The sequence below is a fragment of the Mus musculus genome, chromosome 8 (genome assembly GCF_000001635.26).
Source record: "Mus musculus strain C57BL/6J chromosome 8, GRCm38.p6 C57BL/6J".
Lineage (NCBI taxonomy): Eukaryota > Metazoa > Chordata > Mammalia > Rodentia > Muridae > Mus > Mus musculus.
Window position 1 is genome coordinate 105,430,792 of NC_000074.6, and position 24,738 is coordinate 105,455,529.

General features: G+C 42.7%; 1 protein-coding gene across 8 annotated transcripts in view; it reads left to right on the top strand.

Moving 5' to 3' along the window:
- Positions 1 to 24,738, top strand: part of Lrrc36 (leucine rich repeat containing 36) — a 50,489-nt gene that overhangs the window by 17,194 nt on the left and 8,557 nt on the right. For 3 of the 8 annotated variants that reach the window (XM_006531057.3, NM_001170788.1, NM_001170789.1), the window contains 6 exons: positions 734 to 822; positions 12,943 to 13,070; positions 15,417 to 15,465; positions 18,590 to 19,036; positions 21,216 to 21,508; positions 24,403 to 24,568. In XM_006531057.3, the coding sequence (XP_006531120.1) occupies positions 734 to 822; positions 12,943 to 13,070; positions 15,417 to 15,465; positions 18,590 to 19,036; positions 21,216 to 21,508; positions 24,403 to 24,568 (1,172 nt within the window). The remainder of the gene's footprint in view (positions 1 to 733; positions 823 to 12,942; positions 13,071 to 15,416; positions 15,466 to 18,589; positions 19,037 to 21,215; positions 21,509 to 24,402; positions 24,569 to 24,738) is intronic. The other 5 variants (XM_006531055.3, NM_001033371.3, XR_387748.3 and 2 more) reach the window with 4 other exon arrangements.

Consider the following 24,738-nt stretch of genomic DNA (forward strand, 5'->3'; position numbering starts at 1 on the left):
TGTTTGTTTTTTAGAGATAGGGTTTCTCTGGCTGTCCTGGAACTTGCTCTGTGGACCAGGCTGTTCTCTAACTCAGAGATCTGCCTGCCTCTAGCTCCCATGTGCTGGGATCAAAGGCATATGTGCATACATGGGTCATTGCTGCCACCTCTAATGCCACCACTGCTGTCACTATTTTTAATGAATTTTTGTATTTTATGTACATTGGTGTTTTGCCTGCATGTATGTCTGTATGAGGGTGCCAGATGCCAGATGCCCTGGAACTGGAGTTACAAACAGTTGTGAGCTGCCTTGTGGGCGCTGGGAGTTGAACCTGGGTCCTCTGGAAGAGCAGCAGTGCTCTTAACCACTGAGCCATCTCTCCAGTCCTTCAGAGGGGCTTTTATGAGTAAATAAGATGATGAGTATGAAAAGCGGGCCTCAAGCTGGGCACAGTGGTACACACCTTTAGTGCCAGCACTCAGAAGTCAGTCTGTGAGTTTGAGGCCAGCCTGGTCTACAGAGGGCATTTCAGGACAGCCAGGGCTACACAGAGAAACCCTGTCTTGGAAAATAAAAACAAAACAAAACAAAACAAAAACAAATCATGGCCTCCACTGGGATATCTGTAAAGCATAGTTTTATTAGTCCTAGAGCATTTGGGGAAATGAAGAACTAGTATTTTATAAGCTGCATAGACCAGTGGTCTCAGAGGCTTTCTTTTGAGTTTTCAATAAATCCTTCTGTGTGGAAGCTCTAGGGAGAAGACAATGAAAAACTGTGTGACAGATGAGGGCCCCGCGTCACACGTCAGTCCTGAGGTTGATGCCAGGATGGAAACAGGTCAGCATTGCCTCTGTATTCGTAAAATAACCAAGACATCGGTTGCCTTTGCCGTCATAGCCAATCTCGGGTAGGATGAAGACAAAATTGTGAAAATTGTGAAAACACAAATTTAAAGCCAGTCCAATATTTTTTGGCTGCTTTAAAAAAAAAAAATCTTTCTTTCCAGCTGCCAGGGGACCTTGTGTTATACAACCCCAGACCTTTCAAAGCACAAGCTGTATATATATTCAGAGAATTCAGTTTCATTTACATCACCTTACATCATTAGAGCTCCCTAAAATTACACCTCCCATCCCCGAGGCTCCTGCACATTGATTGCGGCGATAATTGAGATAATTGATTTCCTTAGAGACTGGTGAGTCATCTGCATCCATTGCTGCGAATACTCTCAACCTCCCTGGCTTCTCAACCAAGCTCCTCCCCAGCTGCAGAATCTCTTGTGTTTGCAACCTGTAACGTAACTGCCATTAACAGAACAGTATTACATTAGCACAGACAAAAATTCATGACTTAAAATATACAATGAGTTAAAGTATACAATCTCCATTGAGAATAAACTGCCTTAGTAGACAGCCCATTTTCCAAGGGCTTTAGAAACACCACTGTTGGTTTTCCGGTACAAATTAAGGTGATTGTACCACATTAATGGCCACGCCTCAGACTCAGAGAAAGCTTTCTGTTGTATCTGATGCACCCTTGTGAATTAGCCTGCCATTCTTAAACAGATGACCTTCACTTAAGAGAGTTTTATTTGGCCTCAAGGCTTAGTCCCCTTAAAAGACCTATTCAATTGTACATAAAGTCTAAGAAGCAGTAGACTGTGTTCAAAGTCCCAGAAAGAACTCTAGTAACAAGAGACTCACTGTGCAGTTTAGATATTCAATGTCTTCAGTTGCTGACATACAATGCTTCATTTTCCTGACTTTTTAATCTATTCATGTGGACATGACTTTGACAGAGTTTCTTGATAAACCATAATAAGGTAATATTTTCCTTTTCCTTTTTCCCTTTGATGTCTCTGTGCATATAAAAGAGGAGTATGGGTTGTTTGTTTTGAATTTAAAAGCATTTTTATATTTCAAATAGATGCCATTTTGAAATTATTTTGGTAAATGCTGAAGTGCGTGAAGAGCAACATTCCGGTTCCTCAGAGTCTCCCCACAAGCGAGAATCCCAATGACTACGTTGGTTATATAGCCTAGATTTTTTCTCTGGGTACACACATTTATGTATCCATTTTCAGACAGGAAAAGTGCTTTGAAGCACAATTTGACTGGCCCTTATATGAGCTGAATTGAATTAGTCTACATTAACGTAATATAGCATTAGTGTATGTAAAGACTTCACCCCATGAGCTAAAATGTCTTTAAGTTTACAGCTTCTATTGAGAAAAAGCTGCTGCACTAGACAACCCCATTTCCAAAGGTTCTTTGAGGCACCATCTGGTCCCTAATTTTTTTTAATGTAAAATTGATTTAGCTGCTTTGAGACGTTAAAGAGCCTTGCTTCCCACTGCAAATTGTGTTTGTGCTAGGTCCTCGGGGAGGACGGCCAGTAAGCACCATTGGTAATACAATACAATTAATACAGTCCTGCCAAGCTAGGGACATGCCTCAGGCTTTCCTCCAGTTCAGCTTGTACCAACTCAGGTTTTCAAAGTGGTGCTCTTGAACAAGCAGGCAACGAATCCACTGCTTTGGATTCTTGTCCTGTTCTCTTAAGCACGTAATCTTTGACACCCTTCTCACACCCTCGAAATAAGCAATTTAGGCTGTATCTTTAGCCTCCTGCTCTCTCCCCTCCCTTTGTCCTTGCTGATCTAACCCATTTTCATGGTTTTATTTATGAAGTAAATAGATTTATTATTTGTTTCCTAGTCTCTCATTTATTAAAAATATCCGTCTAGCTTGGCATCTGTACCAGTGTCTCTTCTGCACCAGTCCCTCAACTCTGCTAAACTAACTTGAATCATCTCAGCTTAACATTCCAGCCCCTCAAGCTAAAAGTCCCCCCAGAGCAAACAAAGCCCGAACAGCTCTTTGTATTTCATGGAACTCTTCCCAGCTCTGCTATTATCCTGGCTCAGAATCACATGGGTGTTGTCCTGGTTTTCTTCCTATTGCTATGATAAACACCACGACCAACTTGGAGAGGAAAGGATGCCTTTGCCTTACAGGTTCCAATCTCAGTCCATCAGTGAGGAAAGTCAAGCAGGAACCCAGTCAAGCAAGGCAGAAACCTGTAAGCGGGTCCTGAAGCAAAGCCCAGGGGGACCACTGCTTACTCGCTCACTCCCATGGCTTGCTCAGCTTGCTCTGTATTCAGCCTAGAACCAATCTTCCCAGAGGTCACAATGCCACGATGAGCTGGGCCCCCTCACATCAGTCATTCGTAAAGAAAATGCCCCCCTTTTCAGATTTTCAAGCCATTTTCTTGGATGACGGTCCCTCTTCCTGGATGACTTTAGCTTGTGTCAAGTTGACAAAAACAAACAACAAAGCTGCACCAGGTTTGACACTGCTGCTCCTCTGAGTTCTTTTACCCTCCAGTGTGACTCTGAACACTCCTTTCCGTCCCTTAATAGCCTCTGCTTAACAGTTCTGCTTAATATTTACGGAGTACAAATTCTGGCCCAGGGACTGTCTGTGATCTCATCTAATCCACACAACCTTGAAGTCGGTTTGTCAGGTGAAGAAATTGAAACCCAGAGAGGTGAAATAACCTGCCCTACTTACGTAGTAAGTGGCAGAGTGCAGATGCCAAGTGTGACCTATATATCATCAAAGTTCTTCCTCTGCTTTTTTTTTTCCATTCATTTTGTACTTTGATGCCAGATTAATTCTCTTAAAACACAGCTGAGATAATTAATTATACAGTCCTGCGTAAAGATTTGATGGCTCCCACCCAACTACTACATTCATTTTAAACTCCTTAACCCGATATACAGAGTTCCCCAGACCTCGGGTCCCAACCTTTCTTCAGCCTACCCCCGAAGCCTTCTCCCCCACGACCACACTGTGCAATGCCCCAATGAAGCCCGACCTTCCCCTCCTCCCCCAGGTAGTTCTTCCTGTCTCTCGTCTGCAAACTAATGCCTCTGAAAAGCTTGCATCAAATGCCACCTGTTCTTTATGATGCACCTCAATGTCTTTTCATTTAGCAAAACTTTTTAAATTAATCTACAAGCCGGGCGGTGATGGCGCACGCCTTTAATCCCAGCACTTGGGAGGCAGAGGCAGGTGGATTTCTGAGTTCAAGGCCAGCCTGGTCTACAGAGTGAGTTCCAGGACAACCAGGACTGTACAGAGAAGCCCTGTCTCAAAAAACAAAAACAAACAAAAAATCTACAAAAAGATGTTTCTGATTTTTAAAAAACCAAATGCCTATTTTGTTTGTGTGTGTACATGTATTTGGGTGCATGCACACATGTGTATGGAGGCTGGATGTTGATGGGTCTTTCTAATCATTCTCTACCTATATTTTTTCATTTTGCATGTGTTGTGCATGAATGTGTGTACATGTGTGTGCATGTATGTGGGTGCACATGTTTGGGCAGGAGCATAGAAACAAGCCAAAGGGTGATGTCAGCTGTCCTCTTTGGTCATTTTCCATCCTGCATGTTAATTAAGTAGGATCTCTCACTTGAACCCAGAACTTGCCAGTTGCCTGCCCCAGTAGGATCACAGGCAAGCTGCTGTGCCCACCAATACTTGGGTATGTGCTAGGGATCCAAACCCTGGCCCTTATGCTTGCATGACATGTGCTCTAACCACTGGGTAATCTCATCAGCCCTTTTAATCTCTCTCTCTCTCTCTCTCTCTTTCTTCCTTATTTATTAATTTTGTAATAGGGTGTTTTGTTGAATCTAGAGCTCACCAATTCAGCTATTTGGCAATTCTGGCTTCTTTCACTATGTATTCCTGGCTGGACTAGAACTCTCTATGTAGACCATGTTGGTCTTAAATTCATAGAGATCTTCCTGCCTTGGCATCTTGAGTACTAGAATTAAAAGCCCAGTACTTGGGCAACAGAGGCAGGGGATCTTTGTGAGTTCAAGGCAAGCTAGCCTGCCTACAGAGTGAGTTTCAGGATATATAGCCAGAGCTACATAGTGAGATCCTGTCCAGGAGGAGGAGGAGGAGGAGGAAGAGGAGGAGGGGGGAGGAGGAGGAGGAGGAGGAGGAGGAGGAAGGAGAAGAAGAAGAAGAAGGAGGAGGAGGAGGAGGAGGAGGAGGAGGAGAAGAAGAAGAAGAAGAAGAAGAAGAAGAAGAAGAAGAAGAAGAAGAAGAAGAAGAAGAAGAAGAAGAAAAGTGTGTACTACATGTCTAATTATTCTATGACATTTTGTGAGTTGTTAGCTCATTTCTTCTTAATACTGAATAAGTGGTCCATTGACTTTTAATTTACTTAGTAAACTCAACATATGAAGGATATCTTGATTGCATCTAAATTTTGAAATTATAATGAAAAAACTGCTATAAATATCCTTGTACAGATTTTGTTTTGAGATAGGATCTTTCTTTTTGGTTTTTGTCTTTGGTTGGTTGGTTGGATGGTTGGTTGGTTGATTGGTTGGTTTTGGAAACAGGATTTTTCTGTGTAGCCATGAATTCAGAAATCTGCCTACCTCTGTCATCTGAGTTCTGGCATTAGAGGTGCGTGCCAACACGCTCAGTCCTCCTTGTACAGATTTTTCTATAAACATATCTTCCCTTACTTGAGTAACTTCCAAGTAAACCACTGGGGTTATACAAGAGCTTTACAGCCAACGTGGCAAAGGCCTGAAAGAATGATCAGCACACTTTGATTGGCACAGACAGCATTAATGAAAATGTGGTTGGGTCGAATCTGATCAGATTACAAAGAACAATGGATGCCTTAATAAAGAGAATGGATGCCCAGTGGGTGACACATGCCATAAATCCCAGAATGCAAGAGGCGGAAATGGAGGATTTCTGTAAGTTTTCAGCCAGTCTGTTCTATATAATGATTTCTAGACTAGCCAGAGCTACATAGTGAGACCCTGACTTAAAAGACAGAGAACTTTATCCTGTGGATATGTGTTTATAGAGCACATGGATTTGGAATTGAATGGATCTCTTTTAGCCAATTCTTTTTGCCTTTAAATAAAATCACAATTAAGATACACTGATTTCATGAAGATATCATATTTTTAAAAACCGAAATAAAAGTGTTCACAAAAATCCACCTCGCAAGCAAGAGAGATGGTTCAGTAAATAAAGTGTTTGCTAGAGCAGGTGTGTGGGCCCAGTCAGGGCCCTAGAACTCACCCAAAAAGCCAAGTGCAGTGGCACATGTTCATAATCCTGGGGTTGGGGAAGTGGATCCAGGAGAGACCCTGCCTCAAAACCTAAGGTGGAGCGAAGTAAACAGAGACACCAACCATCAACCTCCAGCCACACGCAAGCTCATGCTACAACACAGAGGTCAGGGGACCACTTGAAGGTGTTGGTTCTCTCCTTCAACTGTGTGGATCTCAGGAATGAACTCAGGTGGCCAGGCCTGGCAGCAGGTGCCTGACCCTCTTAGCCATCTCACAAGCTCCAAGGCCTTCTTTATAACTCATTAAAACCCATCCCATTTCAACTTGTTGGTTCTCGCCATCTCAATTTGGCCATGATGGTGTTTTACATGGATAAATGCCAGCGGCGAATAGCAGAGACGTCTCAACCTACCAGCTTAAACAAGACAGAAGTTCATTTCTCTTTCCTAAAGAAGAGCCCTTCAAGGCTGTTGTGAGATCAGGGAGTTTTAATAGTGGAATAAATGCAGGAGTAACCAGTGATCAAAGGAGTCCAAAGGAGAGCAATTTAGCTCTGTGTGTCTACTGGCAGAACTTGTGCTACATTATCAGGGAAATGGCATGATAGTGTCAACTCTTCCTGTACTCCCAGTCCAGAGTGATTTATCACAGTTAATTAGGTTATAGGTCAGACTGAGTTAAGAACACCACTGTGACAGAGACAGCAAAGGGAAAAGGAAGCAGTAGTGCTCAGATGCTGCCTGGGGACCTGGGAAAGGTCTCACTAGGCAGGAGTTGCTTGAGCAGGCTCTCTGTGGGCATCGTTGAGAAGAAAGAGTTGTCAAATTAGAGAGAAAAGAAGCTGCAAACGTAGCTCTGAGAAGCAAGGAGACTTGTGGGCAGGAAGTCCAGGTACATCAAGTCACCAAATAGAGGTGTGACAGATAAGGACATCGACTCAGCTTGTGACTGGCACAAAGACCAAACTGCAAAGAGCCTCTGTACTGGTAACTGTGTTCATTTTTATACTCAAGGGAAAGTGGGTAGCAATTTGTTTGAAGGGAGAGGCATTTATTAGGTGTGTCTCTAGAGAGAAACTGAAGCCTGATTCAGTCAAAAGAGGACCCGTCTGAATAGATCCCCAGGGATGGAACTTCGGATGGAAGCCTCAAGGATGAAGGGAAACCTAGAGACAAACGCTGAGGGGGTTTGCCTGTGATGTTTCGTTACAGAAGTTAAATTTAACAAGAATTGAATTTATGAATAAAATATTCAAGAGATGTTGAAAAGATAAAAGTACAACGATACTGAAGTTACAATTCATGACAGTCTTGTGGTGGGAAAATACTCATTTTCTTTAACGATTGTCATTTAATGTGAATATCATTGAAAATTTTTTTCAAGTTGGGAATTAAATTTTTTTCCCATTTTTATTAGGTATTTAGCTCATTTACATTTCCAATGCTATACCAAAAGTCCTCCATACCCACCCACCCCCACTCCCCTACCCACCCACTCCCCCTTTTTGGCCCTGGCGTTCCCCTGTACTAGGGCATATAAAGTTTGCGTGTCCAATGGGCCTCTCTTTCCAGTGATGGCCGGCTAGGCCATCTTTTGATACATATGCAGCTAGAGTCAAGAGCTCCGGGGTACTGGTTAGTTCATAATGTTGTTCCACCTATAGGGTTAGCTCCTTTAGCTCCTTGGGTACTTTCTCTAGCTCCTCCATTGGGAGCCCTGTGATCCATCCATTAGCTGACTGTGAGCATCCACTTCTGTGTTTGCTAGGCCCCGGCATAGTCTCACAAGAGACAGCTACATCTGGGCCCTTTGGGAATTAAATTTTTACCAGGTCTTAGTAAATCAAAGAAAATGGCTCAGTTTCATTTTTTTTTTTTTTTTTTTTTTTTTTTTTTTTTTTTTTAGGGACTAGTAGAACACAAGTAACTTCTTATTTTTTAAGATTTGTTTGTTTTTTGAGACAGGGTTCCTCTGTACAGCCCTGGCTGTCCTGGAACTCACTCTGTAGACCAGTCTTGTTGAACTTACAGATATCCACCTGCCACTGCCTCCTGAGTGCTGGGATTAAAGATGTGCACCACCACCGCCCGGCTTTTTATTTTAACTTTCTGTGTATGACTTTAGCCTGCATGTATGTAGATCACAGGCATGCAGTACTCACACAGGCCAGAAGAGGGACTCAGATCCCCTGGTACTGAAGTAACCGGTGGCTCTGAGCCTTCATGGGGGTTCCAGAGACTGAGCTCAGGTCCCCTTCAGGAACAGCAAAGTGCAATTAACTCTGAACCATCTTCACTCCACTCCAGCCCCCCCCCCTGCCGCCCCGTCCCCCCTCAGGTCCTCTTCAGGAATAGCAAGTGCAATTAACCCTGAACCATCACTCCAGGCCCCCCTCCAGTTATTTCTGCTTTTAATTTTTTATTTGGAATTCAATAAGGTGTAAAGTTTCACAGTGAGAGGAAGGAGACAAAAGTTTGAGGGGACAGAATACCCATGGACCTTGAAGAGCAAACAGCTGAAGTGCCTTCCCATAGCTGGACAGCAAGTCCTACCCTGCTGGTGATCTGGGCAATACATTTCTATTTAACCTATCATGGACTGCAGGGTCTTTGTCCAAACAAAGCTAAGTGATTGCTGGCAGTCGAAGCAGTCAACTGTTCGTTCTTTGCCTCCATCCCAGCATTATAAAGACAGTGTATTCCTGCTACCTTGATATGGGGGTGTGAAAATGGGCTTGAAAACTGTACTTGTTTTGGGGATTAAGCACTCAACATATTTTCTATCTGAAGAAAAATAAAGTATAAGATTTAAAAAAAGTATCTAAGAATGCAAATCGTTACTTTTTCCTAAATTTTCCTGATGTGGCATGTGTAAAATTTAGCCATAATTGTGTGAGAATAAATTACCAGAGTTTTTAGTTCAAGGAGAACATAGCAGGACAGGCAAGGTGGGTCAGCAAATAAGGAAGACACACGATGACCCCACTTGGTGGAAGAAAGAGTCAACTTCCCCTAAATTATCCTTGATCTCCACATGTCTGCCATGGCAGTGATTCATTCAGACACATCATAAATAAGTAAAACATAACAAAAATTTAAAAGTACTACAGCAGCTGGGCATGATAACACACACTTAGAATTTTAGTACTTTAGCCGCTAAGGCAGGAGGATCATTAGGCTAGCCTGAGCTACGTAGGGAGACCCTATCTAGAAAGTAGAGAGCCCACAAAATAATGGAAGGACTGAAAAAAATCATATATCTGATAAGGGTCTAGCATCTGTTTTATACAGGGAGCTCTTACAACTCAGTAACAAAAAGATGTCCAACTTGGCACTGGGAAGATGGCTCAGCAGGTAGCCATACCAGCTGCAAAAAATCCTGATAACGTGAGTTCAGTCTCCAGAACCCATGGGAAAAACAAGCTGTGGAGACACACATCTGCAGTTCCAGCAGGAGAGGTGACAGCAGGGCCACCCCCTGGAAGTCTGAGGGTTGTGTATACAGCAGGACAGCAGGGTAAAGGAGAGACCCGGCCTCTCAACAAGAGGAAGGTGAGAAGCAGCGCCTAAAAGCTGCCCACTGGTCACCACATGCTCATCTGGGCACCCACGCACCCACCCAGACAACACAATATTTCTTAAAAGATAAGCAACTTGACTAAAGTATGGGCAAAGGATTTAAATAGATGCTTCTCCAAAAAATCATATGCAACTGACCAAGTTCATGAAATATTCAACACCACTAAGCATCAGGGAAATGCAAATTTATAACCACTTCATACGCATTAGGTTTACAAGACTCGAAAGGACAGATAATAAGCGAGAGCAAGGATGTGGAAATTTTGATCCTTCATACATTGCTAATAGGAGAGCAAAATTGTACAGTCTTTGGAAAGTAGTTTAGCAATTTCTTCAGAAGTTAAATATAGAGGTACCAGAAATTCCACTCTAATCTGTCTCCTGGGAAAAATAGAAACAAAGCAAAGTGTGATAGATATATTCATATAAAGTATTCAAGGCTGGAGAGATGGCTCAGTGGTTAAGAGCACTGGCTGCTTTTCCAGAGGACTCGAGTTCAATTCCCAGCACCCACATGGCAGATCATAACTATCTAAAACTCCAGTTCCAGGGGATCTATCATCCTCACACAAACATACACGCAGGAAAACCACCAATGCAAATAAAGTAAAATAAAATAAACTGTTAAAAATTAAAAAAATATAAAAACAAGCAAACAGAACAAAAAGTAGAATTCAGCCATGGAAGGAATGAATTGCTGAGATGTATAGACTGTCTCTTGAAACCATCATGCTAAATAAAGGCCATATTTGTATGAACCCATTTATATGAAGTACCTAGAACTGAAAAGCTTATATAAACTGAAGGTGTATTGAAGGTTTTGAGGAGATAGCAGGAGAGGGAGAATTGAACCTGACAAGTATGGGACTTCTTTTTAGAATAATGAAGTGTTCTGGAGTGAGATCAAGGAGATAGTCGCTCAACTTTGTGAACATACTCAGTCACTGGGTGGTCCTCTGTAAAAAGACGAAAGCAGCAGTCCAGCGATTCCATCTCGATTAAAATAAAAACTCTCCTCTCATCCCAAGAAGAGAGGGAGTCTGTAGAATGTGATGGCTGAGAGAGCTTTCCAGGGTGAGAATCCAGAAGAAGCTCCTGATTTGAGGGGTTGAGGTCAGGAGTGCCAGGGCGCAAATTGGAGAAGTGCCAGCAGGGGGCGTCTTGGAAGTGACGGTAGTAAGCTTGACTTAGAGAATACTGCTTGTGTGGATTTGTGCTTTTATGGGGAACACTGTTCAGGAAATGCAGAGCTGGACATAAAGAGAGATCAGAGCCCAGCAGTGGTGGCACATGGCTTTAGTCCCAGCACTCAGGTAGCAGAGGTAGGTAGATCTCTGAGTTCAAGGCCAGGACTACACAGAGAGACCCTGTCTTGAGGAGAAGGATAGGAAAGAGAAGAAAAGGGAGAAAAAGGGGGAGGGAATAAGGGAGGGAGAAAGGGAGGGAGAGAAGGAAAGAGGGAGGGAGGGATGGAGGAAAGAAGGGAGACAGGGAGGTAGGGAAAGAAGGAGGAGATCAGAATAAACCCAGGTGTCATGATGTACTCCAATCCCCAAACCTGGGAGATAGAAACAGGAGGATCAGAAATTCAAGGTCGCCGGGCGTGGCAGCGCACGCCTTTAATCCCAGCACTCAAGAGGCAGAGGCAGATGGATTTCCGAGTTCGAGGCCAGCCTGGTCTACAAAGTGAGTTCCAGGACAGCCAGGGCTATACAGAGAAACCCTGTCTCGAAAAAAACAACAGCAACAACAACAACAACAACAACAAAAACCAGAAGTTCAAGGTCAGATACAGCTACTTAATGAATTGGAGGCCAGCCTGGGCTACATGACATCCTACCTTTAAAGAAAGAGAGGCCAGTTGAAAATGGCAGAGACTAGAGCTAAGGGATTTTGATTTGGGATCATTTAGACTCCGAGTATCATTAATCCCAGGGGGTATACCAGCACTTGGCAAAGAGCTCCGACAATGGAGGATTTGCTCAAACCAAAAATTAGATTGAAGGAAAGAAAAAGAACCGGTGAGTCTAGAAACCAGTGTTGAATGTTGAAACAGAAAAAGTCATCTTGTACAGGGTGAGGACAGGCAGAGCCTGAACCCAAATCAGGTTACTTTGCCCCAGTGCTCAGGCCGCAACCACCAGTCTCTGCTTCGCCTTGTTTCGTACCCAGTGCCACCGTGAAAGCTACCAGAGAAACAAAGAGTGAGAGTTTTGTGTTACTCTTAGAAATGTAGTTTTACCAGACTCAGGGAAAGAAGCGTTGTCTTGTGTTTACTGACAACATCTCAAAACCAAAAGGCAACTCAGAGATGGGACGCATCTCAGCCTCAGATGGACCTAACGGCTGTTGCCATGCTGTGTTGGCATTAGCCTGGCTCTTGGTGGTTTTCGGCTGCCAGAAAGCTTGCAGAAGAACACATGGCTTGAAGAAGGCCAAGATTTTGAAAGGATCTTGCACAATCCTGCTAAAAAAGAATTTTCCCTAAACCAATGCAAAGTACTTAGTTTCCAAAGTCCCTTCAGAAGGTGGAGGCTGCCCTCGAACTTATAAAGAACAAGCTGGGGACCTGCTTGCTCCAGCCTTTCCCATCCTGGGGTCACAGCGGTGTGCCACCCAGTTCAAATGGGGACTTCCAGAGTGCCTACCAGTAGAAGTTTTATAGTTTTCGTTTTTAAGTTATTTCTCTAATCACATGTAAGAAATACTGGGAGACCTAAGAATTCAGTATTCTCTATGAAATAGGTTCTGATTAGATATTATTCTCTTTTTACAAATGAGGCAATCAAGGTAGAAAGAGCCAGTCTTGAAAGGACAAATCAGGGTGGTCTGATTAGAGCCCAGGAGATGTGTATAAAACCAGAGTCTATTCTCAGCATCTCCTGTGGAAGGGGATTGTTGAATTGATGTTAGGCTTCACCGTTTACTCAATGGGAAGTGTGCAAAATACGTTTCGACTTCTGAGTGTCTACAGAACACTTCAAAACTTACGAGACCATTTTGTACCCATGGTCTTGTTTTTGCCTCCCTTTGCTGCTGAAAGACGGGTAGTATACGTCTCATCAGCATTGCTGAACTAACAAAGTGAGGGAATTCAGAGAGCTGATGAAGCAACCTGCCCAGGTTCTCATAGTTTCTAAGCGGTGACGCCATGAGTTAACCCCAGGTCTTGTGATACCTTAGTATCTTTTTTATAAGACATGCTACCTTTGAACTATGTTGGGACTTCACTGTATTCCTTTCCTTTTAATATAGACGCAAACAAAGGACTTTTTATTCCCTTCCCCAACCGGGAAATAAAGGATTCCCTAACCAGCATTTGTGCAGCCCAGGGCAGTGGCACACCAGCTCAGAAATTAGACGTTTTTCCGCTGGGGACACAGGTAATCCACTCACTCTCCTGCCGAATGACCAATACTAATAATATGGTGTTGTCTTTACTTATATGTGGGACCTTACTTAGCACACTGGAAGCTGGGCATTGGTCTTCAAGCAGGGATGCATCCATGTTTAACAGCTCAGAGCTGGCTATAAAATTCCTTCTCTTTACCAAACGCCCCCATCTCCTGTTCTCTGACCTCTCACATTTTCTCCCTCCTCCTTTTTTAAACTCAAAGTTTTACGTATCAAGGCAGCTTTCCCCCAAAGCAGTCTCTGCTGTGTAACAGACAGCGAGGGAGGGTAATGTGGCAAGGAGTGATAGGCAATGAGAGATTAGCGACAGTGCAAGATTTAGGAAAAATTAAAGATAACAGCGGGACAGTGGTAGCACACTCGGGAGGCAGAGGCAGGCAGATCTCTGAGTTTGAGGCCAGCTTGGTCTACAGAGTGAGTTCCAGGACAGTCAAGGCTACTCGGAGAAACCTGTATTGGAAACAAACAAACAAACAACCCCCCCCCCAAGTTTTCTGAGGGGAAAAAAAGGTGGTAGAAGTCATGTAATCTCTTTATTAAAGCTTGTGTGTGAGCCAGTGACATAAGAACAGACAGCTTCTTCCTTTGCTTTTTTTTTTTTTTTTTTTTTTTAAGTAAGCAACAGAATGGTGGAAAACAGTCGGCCAGAGGAAGGGCTAATGGAGATGAGAATGGTCAGCGCAGCTTTAGTGAAGAGACAGTGAGGGTTTTTCAATACGTGTGTGCTATAAAGCCTTCTAGTTCTCAAGGCACTTAGCATTTGTTTCTTTGTTTTTAGAGGTCCTACTTGGGTGCTAGGAAACTATATCAGTTACCATTTCTTTTCTTTTCTTTTCCTTTCCTTTTCTTTTCTTTTCTTTTAAATCTTGCTATTTATTTGAGAAAACAGAGACAATGTCTATTCCAATATACAATTAAGTAGTACTTCAGAGTTAAAAACAAATAAAAACACCCTCTCTAGAATTATTTCCTTAAGGAAGAAAAAAAAAAGAATTGAATAAGTTACTATAATCTTTAAATTTAGCATAAAGCAGTGCAAATAATTCTTTCCCTTCTCTCTTCTTCTCCTTCTCCTCCTTCTCCTCCTTCTCCTCCTTCTCCTCCTTCTCCTCCTTCTCCTTCTTCTCCTCCTCCTCCTCCTCCTCCTCCTCCTCCTCCTCCTTCTTCTTCTTCTTCTTCTTCTTCTTCTTCTCCTCCTCCTTCTCCTCCTCCTCCTCCTCCTCCTCCTTCCTCTTCCTCTCCCTCCTCCTCCCCCTCCTTTTTTTTTTTTTTTGGTTACATAAATTGTATATGTGGGTGCCAGTATATGCTGGAATAGAACCCAAGGCCTTGGGCATGCTGGGCTAGTACAGTACCACAGAAGTATAGCCCTAGCCAATATATTTTAAGATTATAACCAAATATTTTAAGATTTAAAAAAAATACATATTAGATTGCTTTCTTTTTGCTTCAGCTTCAGTTGCCTAGTTATGCCTCAGATTAATTTACAGCTTCTTAAAACTCCAGCAGTTGCTTGGCACAATGGGCACACACCTGTAATGCCAGTACTGAGGAGGCAGAAGTAGGACTGTTAGGCTGTCCTGATTATGCAGGGAGCTCCAGGCCAGCCAGGGCTGCACTGCACTCCCTGTCTCCGGAGAAAAAGAAGAATGAACGTAAATTCTTGTTAGCTTCTGTAGCTAGTACTCAGCTTTATCAGAAAAACCAAATAAATAGAGAAGATAAAACTGGAAACCGAGATCTGGGTGGAGAGATGGCTCAGTAGGTGAAGCATTTGCTGTGCAGGCGTGGGCAGCTGGTTTGGAGTCCCATGTAAAAGCCGTGTACAGTTAAAGGGGGACAGGTGGATCACGGGCGCACTGGCCAGCCAGACTAATCAAATAGATGAGCTACAAGTCTAATGAGAGGCTCTGCATCAAAAATTAAGGTTGCAGAGTACTAAAGGAAGACAGCCAACATCAACCTTTGATGGTTAACTCTTATGCGCATCCCTCCACACACACCACCCTCTCACCTCCCCCTCCAGACGAAAATGAAAACATGGGCCTGAACTAATTTGCATGCAGACAAAACTCAGCATCGCAGTGTTTGTTTTCAAGGAGCCTCCATCCCACTCTAAAGCAACTCTGGAGCCTCCTCGTGCTGTAACTGTTTTACAATGGGCTCAACCCCTGCTGGAAGGTCTGTTTCCCAACCTCCAGGGATGTGTGTCCATGGTAACAGGAAAATATGCTGAACTCCCACTCTCAGTGAGCTTTTATCTGAACACTCACAGATGCCTTTCTTCCTAAATTTTCAAACTTTTTTTTTTTTAGATGCAGGAAGCAACAAGAAGGGAGACAAGTGACCTTCACCAGGAAGATGGTAAATATTTTGCTCATTGGGTATCCAGAGAGATCTGGATGGGATAAGATTTACAAGATGACCCGGCAGCGCTCCATCTTCTGGTCAGCTGACCCTTCTGCTTTCCCCAGGGACTGGCTCAGAGCTTACCATCTGGGAGGCTTTTCTGCTTGAAGAGTGACTGTTTCCTTCTACACCGTTTCTCTTTCTTCTCCTGCTTTCCTCCAAATGACAATATGGTCATTTAGGAAACTATCTCCGTTACCATTTCTTTTCTTTTCTTTTCTTCTTTTTTCTTTTTGCTCATTGGGATTAAACCCCACAAGATTTCTTTAATGCAATTTCCATTTAGATTTATCTTTGTTTTTATTTCTTTCTTTAGCCCAGGCATCCAATCCCTTCTGAGATCATTTCCTCCAGCTTATAGTGCATCCTTCGGTGTGGCCTGTTGGTGATGAACTCTCTGTTCTGTTTGTTGGCTTAATGCTTCCCCTTCACCATTATTCTTTTTTTTTTCTTTCTTTCTTTCTTTTTTTTTTTTGGTTTTGGTTTTTTTTTTGTTTTGTTTTGTTTTGTTTTGTTTTGGTTTGGTTTGGTTTGGTTTGGTTTTGGTGGTTTTGGTGTTTTTTTTTTTTTTTTTGGTTTTTTTTTTTTTTTTTTTTGGTTTTTTTGAGGCAGGGTTTCTCTGTGTGGCCCTAGCTGTCCTGGAGCTCACTTTGTAGACCAGGCTGGCCTCGAACTCAGAAATCTGCCTGCCTCTGCCTCCCAAGTGCTGGGACTAAAGGCGTGCACCACCGCTACCCAGCTCACCATTATTCTTGAAGGGGATTTTGGGTGAGGGTAGGGTTCTATATTGCGGGATGCTTCTTTCAGAACGGTGCCTTATTCCACTGGATCACTGGTGTCTATTACTCATGAACTGAACTCATTAGTTCTGAAAAATATAACTATGGTTTATACACTCTTCTTATTCTTCTGGAACTCTTAATTAAACAAATATATCACAGTTTGTTCTCTCCCCCCTCCCCCACCCCCCGCCTCCAAAGTGGTGGTTTCAAGACAGAATCTCACTGGCTGTCCTGGAACTCACTATGTAGATCAGACTGGCCTCTAACTTACAGAGATCCTCCTACCTCTGCCTTTGTGCTGGGAGTAGATGTGTATTCCACTGTGCCCAGCTAATTTATTTATCTCTTGTTCTTTTATATTTTTCATCTTTTTTGTTTGTTTGATTGATTAACACTTTGAATAATCCTTCTGGTTCACCTTTCTTTGTTGTTGTTGTTGGGTTTTGTTCTGTTTTGTTTTTTGTTTTTTGTTTTTTGTTTTTTGTTTTTTGAGGCAGGGTTTCTCTGTGTAGCCCTGACTGTCCTGGAACTCACTCTGTAGTCAAGGCTGGTCTGGAACTCAGAGATCCACCTGCCTCTGCCTCCTGAGTGCTGGCATTAAAGACGTGGGCCACCACTGCACAAAAAGTCCACCTTTCATCTTATTAACATTTTCCTTAGCTATGTTTCCGCTATTAAAACTGTGGGCTAAAATCTTTTTTTGTTGTTGTTTGGTTTGGTTTGGTTTGGTTTTTTCGAGACAGGGTTTTTCTGTATAGCCCCAGCTGTCCTGGAACTCACTCTGTAGACCAGGCTGGCCTTGAACTCAGAAATCTGCCTGCCTCTGCCTCCCAAGTGCTGGGATTAAAGGCGTAAGCCACCACTGTCCGGCTTAAATTCTTAATTCCAAATATTTTTCTTCTTTGTTTAGTATGTTTGATTTGGTCTGGGTCACTTTTTCTAAGGAAAATGTAAGCTTTTTTTTTTTTTAATATTTCCGTAATCAGAATAAACATAGGTGTCTGATAGCTATATGGCATATATTATTTTATAACATCAGACCTTTGGAAGTCTTTTTTTTTTCTACTGGTTTTCATTCATGTTAATACTTTGGTTTTTGTTTGTTTGGACTGTTTGCTTACTCTTATATTTGAGTAACTATATGAACGGTATTATTAGTCTTATATGTGTTTGTCTTTTTCAGAACAAATTTTCATTTGCTTCTGCCCAGGACCTAGAATACTATCAGTCTGGGGCTGATGACTCCAGCACAAGTCATTATCAGAGATGCCTTATTTCCAGCTTATCTTCACCCTTAGCACTGCATCCTACCCACATTTTCTTACTATAGTGTGTACTAGTGCCCTGGGTAAAACATTGCCGGTCTGGAGGTCCTTAGGACCATCACGGTTAGAGGAGTTAATATGACCAACTCAGAAACAGCATAGCTATTCCTAAGGCAGCCCTTCAAGCATAAGACTCTGTGAGCACATCAAGGAGCACAGAGCCTGCTCCTTTCTCTGATGTCCTACTCGCTAAACTGTGAGACACATTACATAGCAAACAGAGCTCAGAGAAATGCTTTAGAATTGGGTTAGCACCTCGGCCAGGATTTTCATACAGTTTGCATTCCCTGCTGTTTATGTGTGTTTGTCTTTTCCAGAACAAATTTTCCTTTGCTTCTGCCCAGTACCTAGAATACTATCAGTCTGGGGCAGCTTTAACCCAGCCTCAAGTCTTAGATATCAGTTCCCAGTGAGTGAACTAAAACCCCTGGGTGGAGTTTTAAGGGTGAACGAAGGCAAAGACTCTATAAAATCATAGACCAACTATTGTCTATAAACTGAATACACAAAGCCACAACTCTTGTCGTGGGGAGGTCCACCCACTTTTTATATGAAATTACCTATCTAGAAGCCATGCGTGGTGACACACATCAGTAATAGCAGCACTTGGGAAATGGAGGGTGGAGGAGGGTTGTGACTTCAAGGCCAGTCTGGGATACACAGGCAGATCTTGTCTCAAAGGACAAAAAAAGCAAAAAACAGTACATAGACACCTTTGAAATGATAGTTTTAAGAGACCATACTTAGGGTACTCTGTCAATATGACGTTTGTCACCAGAATAATATATATTGCTTGTCGTTTCCAAAGCATTCCCCCATGTCCTGTTGTCATCGTCCCCGTGGAAGGCATTCGATGGCTACTAGAATTAGAACCACCTCTTCCAGTGCCCTCTCCTGGTCTAGTGAACAGAGAAACCTGCCTGGGCCAAGATATGCTCTCATCGTCTTTTGTTTTGTCTCTCCCTTGGTGAGGATTAGAACTCAGGCTCTACCCGCCTCCTCAGAGCACAGTCCGATCTCCAGAGAAGATGACGAGAGATGGATACCGAGTGTCTTTCCTAGACACTAAGTCTTCAGGTTCTTCTCCAGAAAAGGACTTGATACCAAAACCTGATGCCTATCCATGTACCCATGATGCCTCCTTGGGTAAACGCCTGGATGTGGGTGATTCTAACCAGATCCTTCCCTGTCAGTTACCTTCTGAGGTTTGTCTGGACCACTATGGTAATCAATATTCTCAAACTCTTTGCCTGCACGGAAGTCTTGTCAAAAGGGCTCAGAAGGGCAAGAACTACCGAGAACATAGCATAAAGCCTTCACAGGACAAAAAGGCCACCACATCCCATCCCTGTGGAGACTTACTAACATCCCTGTCAAACCCCGACTCCAGCACGGGAAGGCTGCTGAGGCTTAGCTCAGGTAATAGCTTCCTGTCCGTTTGCAAGTCTTTTTAAACTCATGAAGTTCGGAGTTAGGATTTCTTGAATTGCATCCGTATTTCTTCAGTTGTGTGTTAGGGTCATGAGTGGTTCATGGAACGTCAAGAAATCTGGAGGGCATGGGTGTGACATGATGGGTGAGTTAGAGAAAAATAGAGAAATGTGAGTCTCACAAGTGCACATGATTTTAGTTAAGCAGCATACCACCACTTACTGCCAGCCGCAGCTAGTTCTCTCTGGTAGCCATCATGAATCTCTGTCCTCTACATAGGTGACCACATGTGGATGCAATATGTATACACATGTATGGGAGGGGGCAAGACAACAAGAACTTCTTGAGGTGATGAGTTGAGAACAAAATAGGAAAATGTATCCTCCAAAAAAGATAGTTTCAGGGTAAGTTATAGAGAGTAGTCTTCAGCTATATATTTTTTTAAAGCTTATTGAATACCCAGATGCTATTCTAGTTCTGAGGTAAAGTGAGAGCAAATTCAAATTCCATGTATACTTGATCTTAAGTTTTAAACCTCTGCTTTTATTCTAACAAGATAAGATAGTAGGAACTGGTGAGAGGCTCAATGCTTAAGAGCACTGACTGATCTTCCAGAGGTTCTGAGTTCAATTCCCAGCAAACACATGGTGGCTCACAATTATCGTAAAGGGATCCGATGCCCTCTTCTGGTGTGTTTGAAGAGAGTGGCGAGTGGCAGTGTACTCAATTACATGAAATAAATAAATCTTTTAAAAAAGATGAGATAGTAAGTTAACATATAAATATGTCAGTTGATAAATGTTGGCAGCTTCAGCTAGAGAGAGCAGTGGAGACAGTGTGTGGATGACAGATTCTCACTGCTATATTATAAGAAAATTACTCTTTGATTTGCTGACAGCCTGGGAATAAAGTGTGGGAGAAAGACTCAGTGATTCCAGGGTTTCAACTTAAACTACTGAAAGAATGGAGTGTGTGTGTGTGTATGAATAGGACAGGAGAAATGAGTTTTAAGATAAACATCAAGAGTTTGGTTTTGGGTATCTTAAGTTTGAGATGCTGCTAGAACTTCCCGGAGCTTGTGATCTAATAATTTGTCATAATGGATGAAGACGAGTGGAGAACAGAAAGCCAAGGATTGTTACACTGGGAAGAATGTGTGTTAAGAAGGGGGAAGTGAGCTGGGCATGGATGATGGCACATGCCTTTAATCCCAGCACTCAAGGGGCAGAGGCAGACAAATTTCTGAGTTCAAGGCCAGCCTGGTCTACAGAATAAGTTCCAGGACAGCCAGGGCTATGTAGAGAAACCCTCTAGTGTGTGTGTGTGTGTGTGTGTGTGTGTGTGTGTGTGTGTGTGTGTGTGTTCTGTGTTGGAGGCTGTAGGGAAGGAGAGCTGGGTCTGTCAGTTATTTGGAAACACAAAGGAATTAATGAATAGCTTCAGGGGATACATTAAAATAAAAGCTCTATTGAACTGAGTTTAAAAAAAAAAAAGCCTGGGCATGAAGCAATAGAATACTAAGTATGTACAACCCCGTCAAGGAGTTTCGCAATGGTGGGGAGCAGAGAAATGGGAGAGGGGATGGAGATGGAGTCCTATAAAACTGACCAGAACCATCAGTAGAGGGACCATTAATGATATAGTAAAAAACAAAACAAAACAAAACAAACAAAAAAACCAGAACAGCTGCAGGGGAAACTTCTTGTCTGTCCAGAAGAGATGAAATTTGGTTGGCTGATAAAGAAGCCGGCCTCAGGTGATCATCTATAAGGGGGAGGCAGAGGATTTATTCAGACAGCAGATAAATGATAATTTTTTACTCAGTGATGAGGTGGCATGGGGGGCTTGATTGTCTCTGTTTTCTCAGTGAGATAAAGGAGGGAAGAGACAATATTCAAAGTAACCTAGCAGTGATGGATTAAAGGAAAAAAGGTCAGAAGAGATGTGTTGTTCTCCAACCACTGCTCTGGTATAGGCTAGGAGCATAATCAGAATTGAGGTTTTGTCAGGTAGAGGGAGACAAAAGAGCTAATGGTGTATGTCAGGTGGGGGACAAAGAGCTAATGGCGTATGCTAAAGGGTAGTTATCATGACCCGAGATACCAACAGAGGCAAGGTATGGGAGAGCTGAAAGGCTGGCTCATTTCCCAGGCTACTTTCTCCACAGATCTCTATGCCACAACCCATTTCAACAGTGACCCCGCTCTGCTGGCCAACGTGGAGCAACAGCTTTCCAGCCTCCGTGACTTTACACCAGCACCTGGTTCTTTCCCAAGCAGCCCTGCCCTAGGAAATTCTCTGCGGACACTGCTGCTGCCTCCTGGGACTCCAGAAAACAGGGAGATTCCGACTAAGAGGTCATTAAGCCCTTCAAGGAGAGGATTCAAGCGGAAGGACGGTATCCTTGCCAACCCGAGTCTGAAGCGTGGTTTCCAAGATGCTACAGGCAGCGAGGCGCAAGTATTGACTTGTTTGTGTGTGTACAAGAAAACACAAAGGCTCTAGAACAGAATGTGCTACTGTCAGCGTTTAGGGTGGTTCCCACCAATAGTGCTAGGAGTTAGTTGGGATTTTCCGAGGCTTATGACCAATATTACCAGGATAAATCCTGTGATTCTCCTGCCCCTAGGAAAAGCTTTATATCACAAAGGACCTGGCCCTGATTTACTTTGAGAGCATAGACATGGTACATGGTAGGGAACACTTTAATGTCCCACAAGGGTTTGCCAAGAGGAAGCAGTAAAACAGTTGTCACAATGAGGAGAGATGGCTCAGAGGTTAAGAGCACTGACTGCTTGTCCAAAGATCCTGAGCTCAAATCCCAGCAACTACATGGTGGCTCACAACCATCAGTACAGCTACAGTGTACCCATATACAATAAATAAATAGATAGGTGGATAGATAGGTAGATAGATAGATAGATAGATAGATATCTAGATAGATAGACTTTGAAGAAAAAAAAGTTGTCACAAGGAACTTACTTGAAATCGTTTTTATAAAATCTTTTTTTTTTTTTTTTTTTGGAGACAGGGTCTCACTGTGTAGCCCTAGTTAGTCTGGAACTCATTTTATACATAGATCAGACTGGCCTCAAACCGAGAGATCTGCCTACCTCAGCCTCCTCAGTGCTGAGATTTTAAAGACGTGCCTCACCATGCTCAGCTAAAATCATTATTTTGCTTCTCTGTACAGAAAACCAGGTGATTCTAAAAATTTTCCCCAAAGTGTCCACAGGCAAATGAACTAGATCACCCGGAGGATTTTTCGCTGGGAATGAATTCAGAATCAAGAATTATCTTTTCTGAGTGCTAATTTTCTCCAGCTTTTGCCAGCAGGCTAAGCCTTCCTTTGGACTGGAGAACGAATCTCCAACAGTCCGTGACTGTAAGGCAGGCACCAGTCATTTCCTGTCTCCTAAGGAAGCAGAGTGCTTGATCAAAGCTGTCCCCAGCCGCTCTAAGATCCAGTTGTTGGGAATGTCTTTGCACATTAACATGACTTGAAGGCAACTTCTGTTCCTCGATCCTTTGAATTCTTCCCCCTCAGTTTTCAGAACTCTGGTGGGGAAAGCTGGGGTACAGCTTGCCCGTTACATACAAGGTCCTAGGCACAATCACATACCACAAGTCATAAAGGGCCTCTGGAGACAGTCATATTTTTTGTGCACTAAAGGGGGCAGTCTTGCAATATTTTCCTTTTTTTTTTTTTTTTTTTTTTTTTTTTGGCTTGTTTTAGATTCTCAGCCACAAATGACTGTTTTATCAGATGAAAACACTAACCGTGATGGTATATTTAGGGTGAAGGCCCAGGAACACTTAGTATATTTGAGATGCTACGCTACTAAAACGGCCTAAGAAAATTTCATCTCATATATTGTTAAATTCTATCTCATATATTGTTAAAAATCTCAACATTTTTGGACTATCTTTACTATTCCCACTTTTTCCTGTTAGGTGTTGTTTTTCTTGCTATGGAGAGCGTCCAAAGTGCTAACTTAATGTAAACACAAGGTCAGACATTTTTGCTTATCATGTGCGCCCGAGATGAGTTCAGGGCCCACACACGTGCCAGGTCCCCAGCATGGTGGACTGTGTCACTAGCACTTGGGGAGCAGAGGTGAGAGGATCAGGAGTTCAAGACCAGCCTGGGCCACATGAGAATCTGTCTCGACCAATAAAGAAAAAAAAAGTTAAAACCATTAACAGTAAATGTTTATTTTTAATAGATTTCCCTAAAGTAGCCTTTTGATATGACTAGACTTTTCTATGCTCTAACCCCAAATCAGGTTAACGTCCCAAATGATCCCGCCTTGTGTCCTTCATACATCCCCGGTCCTTACTCTGTCCTGATCAGAGCTGGCTACAGACTTTCTGAGTGCATGCTTATCCCAGTTGTGATGTCATTTCCTACCAATCACAGGCCACAGATGTTACTCAACTCAAGTCACTGTCCCGGGTGTTGGGCATCCTTACCTCATTAATCAGCCATAGTCTTTTACATCAAAGGAGCCAAGAACTGAGAAACGATTTGGCTGTCTTTATTTCAGTGTGTGTGTGTGTGTGTGTGTGTGTGTGTGTGTGTGTGTGTGGTGCTGGGGATAGAAGCCAGGGCTTTGCACATGCATAGCAAGTGCTCTATCCCTGAGCTAAATCTCTAGCCGGTATTAGCTTTTTTGAAGTCCGCAAGACACAAAGACTAGGAACTAGACTTATATATAAAAAATGCATAATAACGTGTGTCAGGTTGGAATGAATAAAAGCAAATGTGAATTTTACTATACAGATCTATCTGTAATTTCATTATATAAAAAAACAATTAGTACTTGACCCAACAATGACATTTAACTTATATATTCTTAAAATGTTATAGAACATTTATTTTATTTTAAATAGAAGTTTATTATGAATTTTAATTTCTCGATTTTATCTTATCACATATGGTACTTTTTAAACCATCCTGCAGTTTAATCTTCTTTTTGTATTACACGGTACACTAAGTAACATATTTTTATTGTTAACAAATTCTTAAAAACCTCCATGGAAAAATAACGCTGAGGGATCCACTCCTTTTGAATTTGTCCTTGAGGGCCTAGAGATGAGGCTCAATGGTGGAGCACTTACCAGTATGTCCAGGGTCCTGGGGATAATCAAAGAAAAAGAAAAAGGAAACATGAAATTTCCCTGAATATTTCATGTGCTTGCCTTGGACATCATAATATGCAATTCACATCTAAACCAAGAGATGAAAGTTTTGCTACTTTAAAGAGTTATTGATGCTTTATATGTCTGGATCCTTATTGTGTAAGAATCACACAAACGATCCTGGGTCTTGGTTTTGTTTTTGTCTTCTTGAGCCTCTCTCTAGTGACCTGGGCAGTTTGCATGGTTTATCAGGAAACCACAGTCCTCCGATCTCTGCCAGAACCCCCCACGTGGCCACTGTCCTCAGACAGCTCCTGGAGCTGGTGGACAAGCACTGGAATGGCTCTGGCTCCCTCCTCCTGGACAAGAAGTTTCTCGGTAAGTGCATATAGCTCTCTGCACTGAGGAGGGCAGGACCTCGCTTCTGCCCTGTGGTTGGTTTTGTTAAAAGCCATCCAGTTCCCTTACCCCAAAAGGGGAAGCTTATATCACTCGCAGACATTTCCCAGAAACGCCATAAGTAACGAATCTGCATTTTTGTCTCGTTC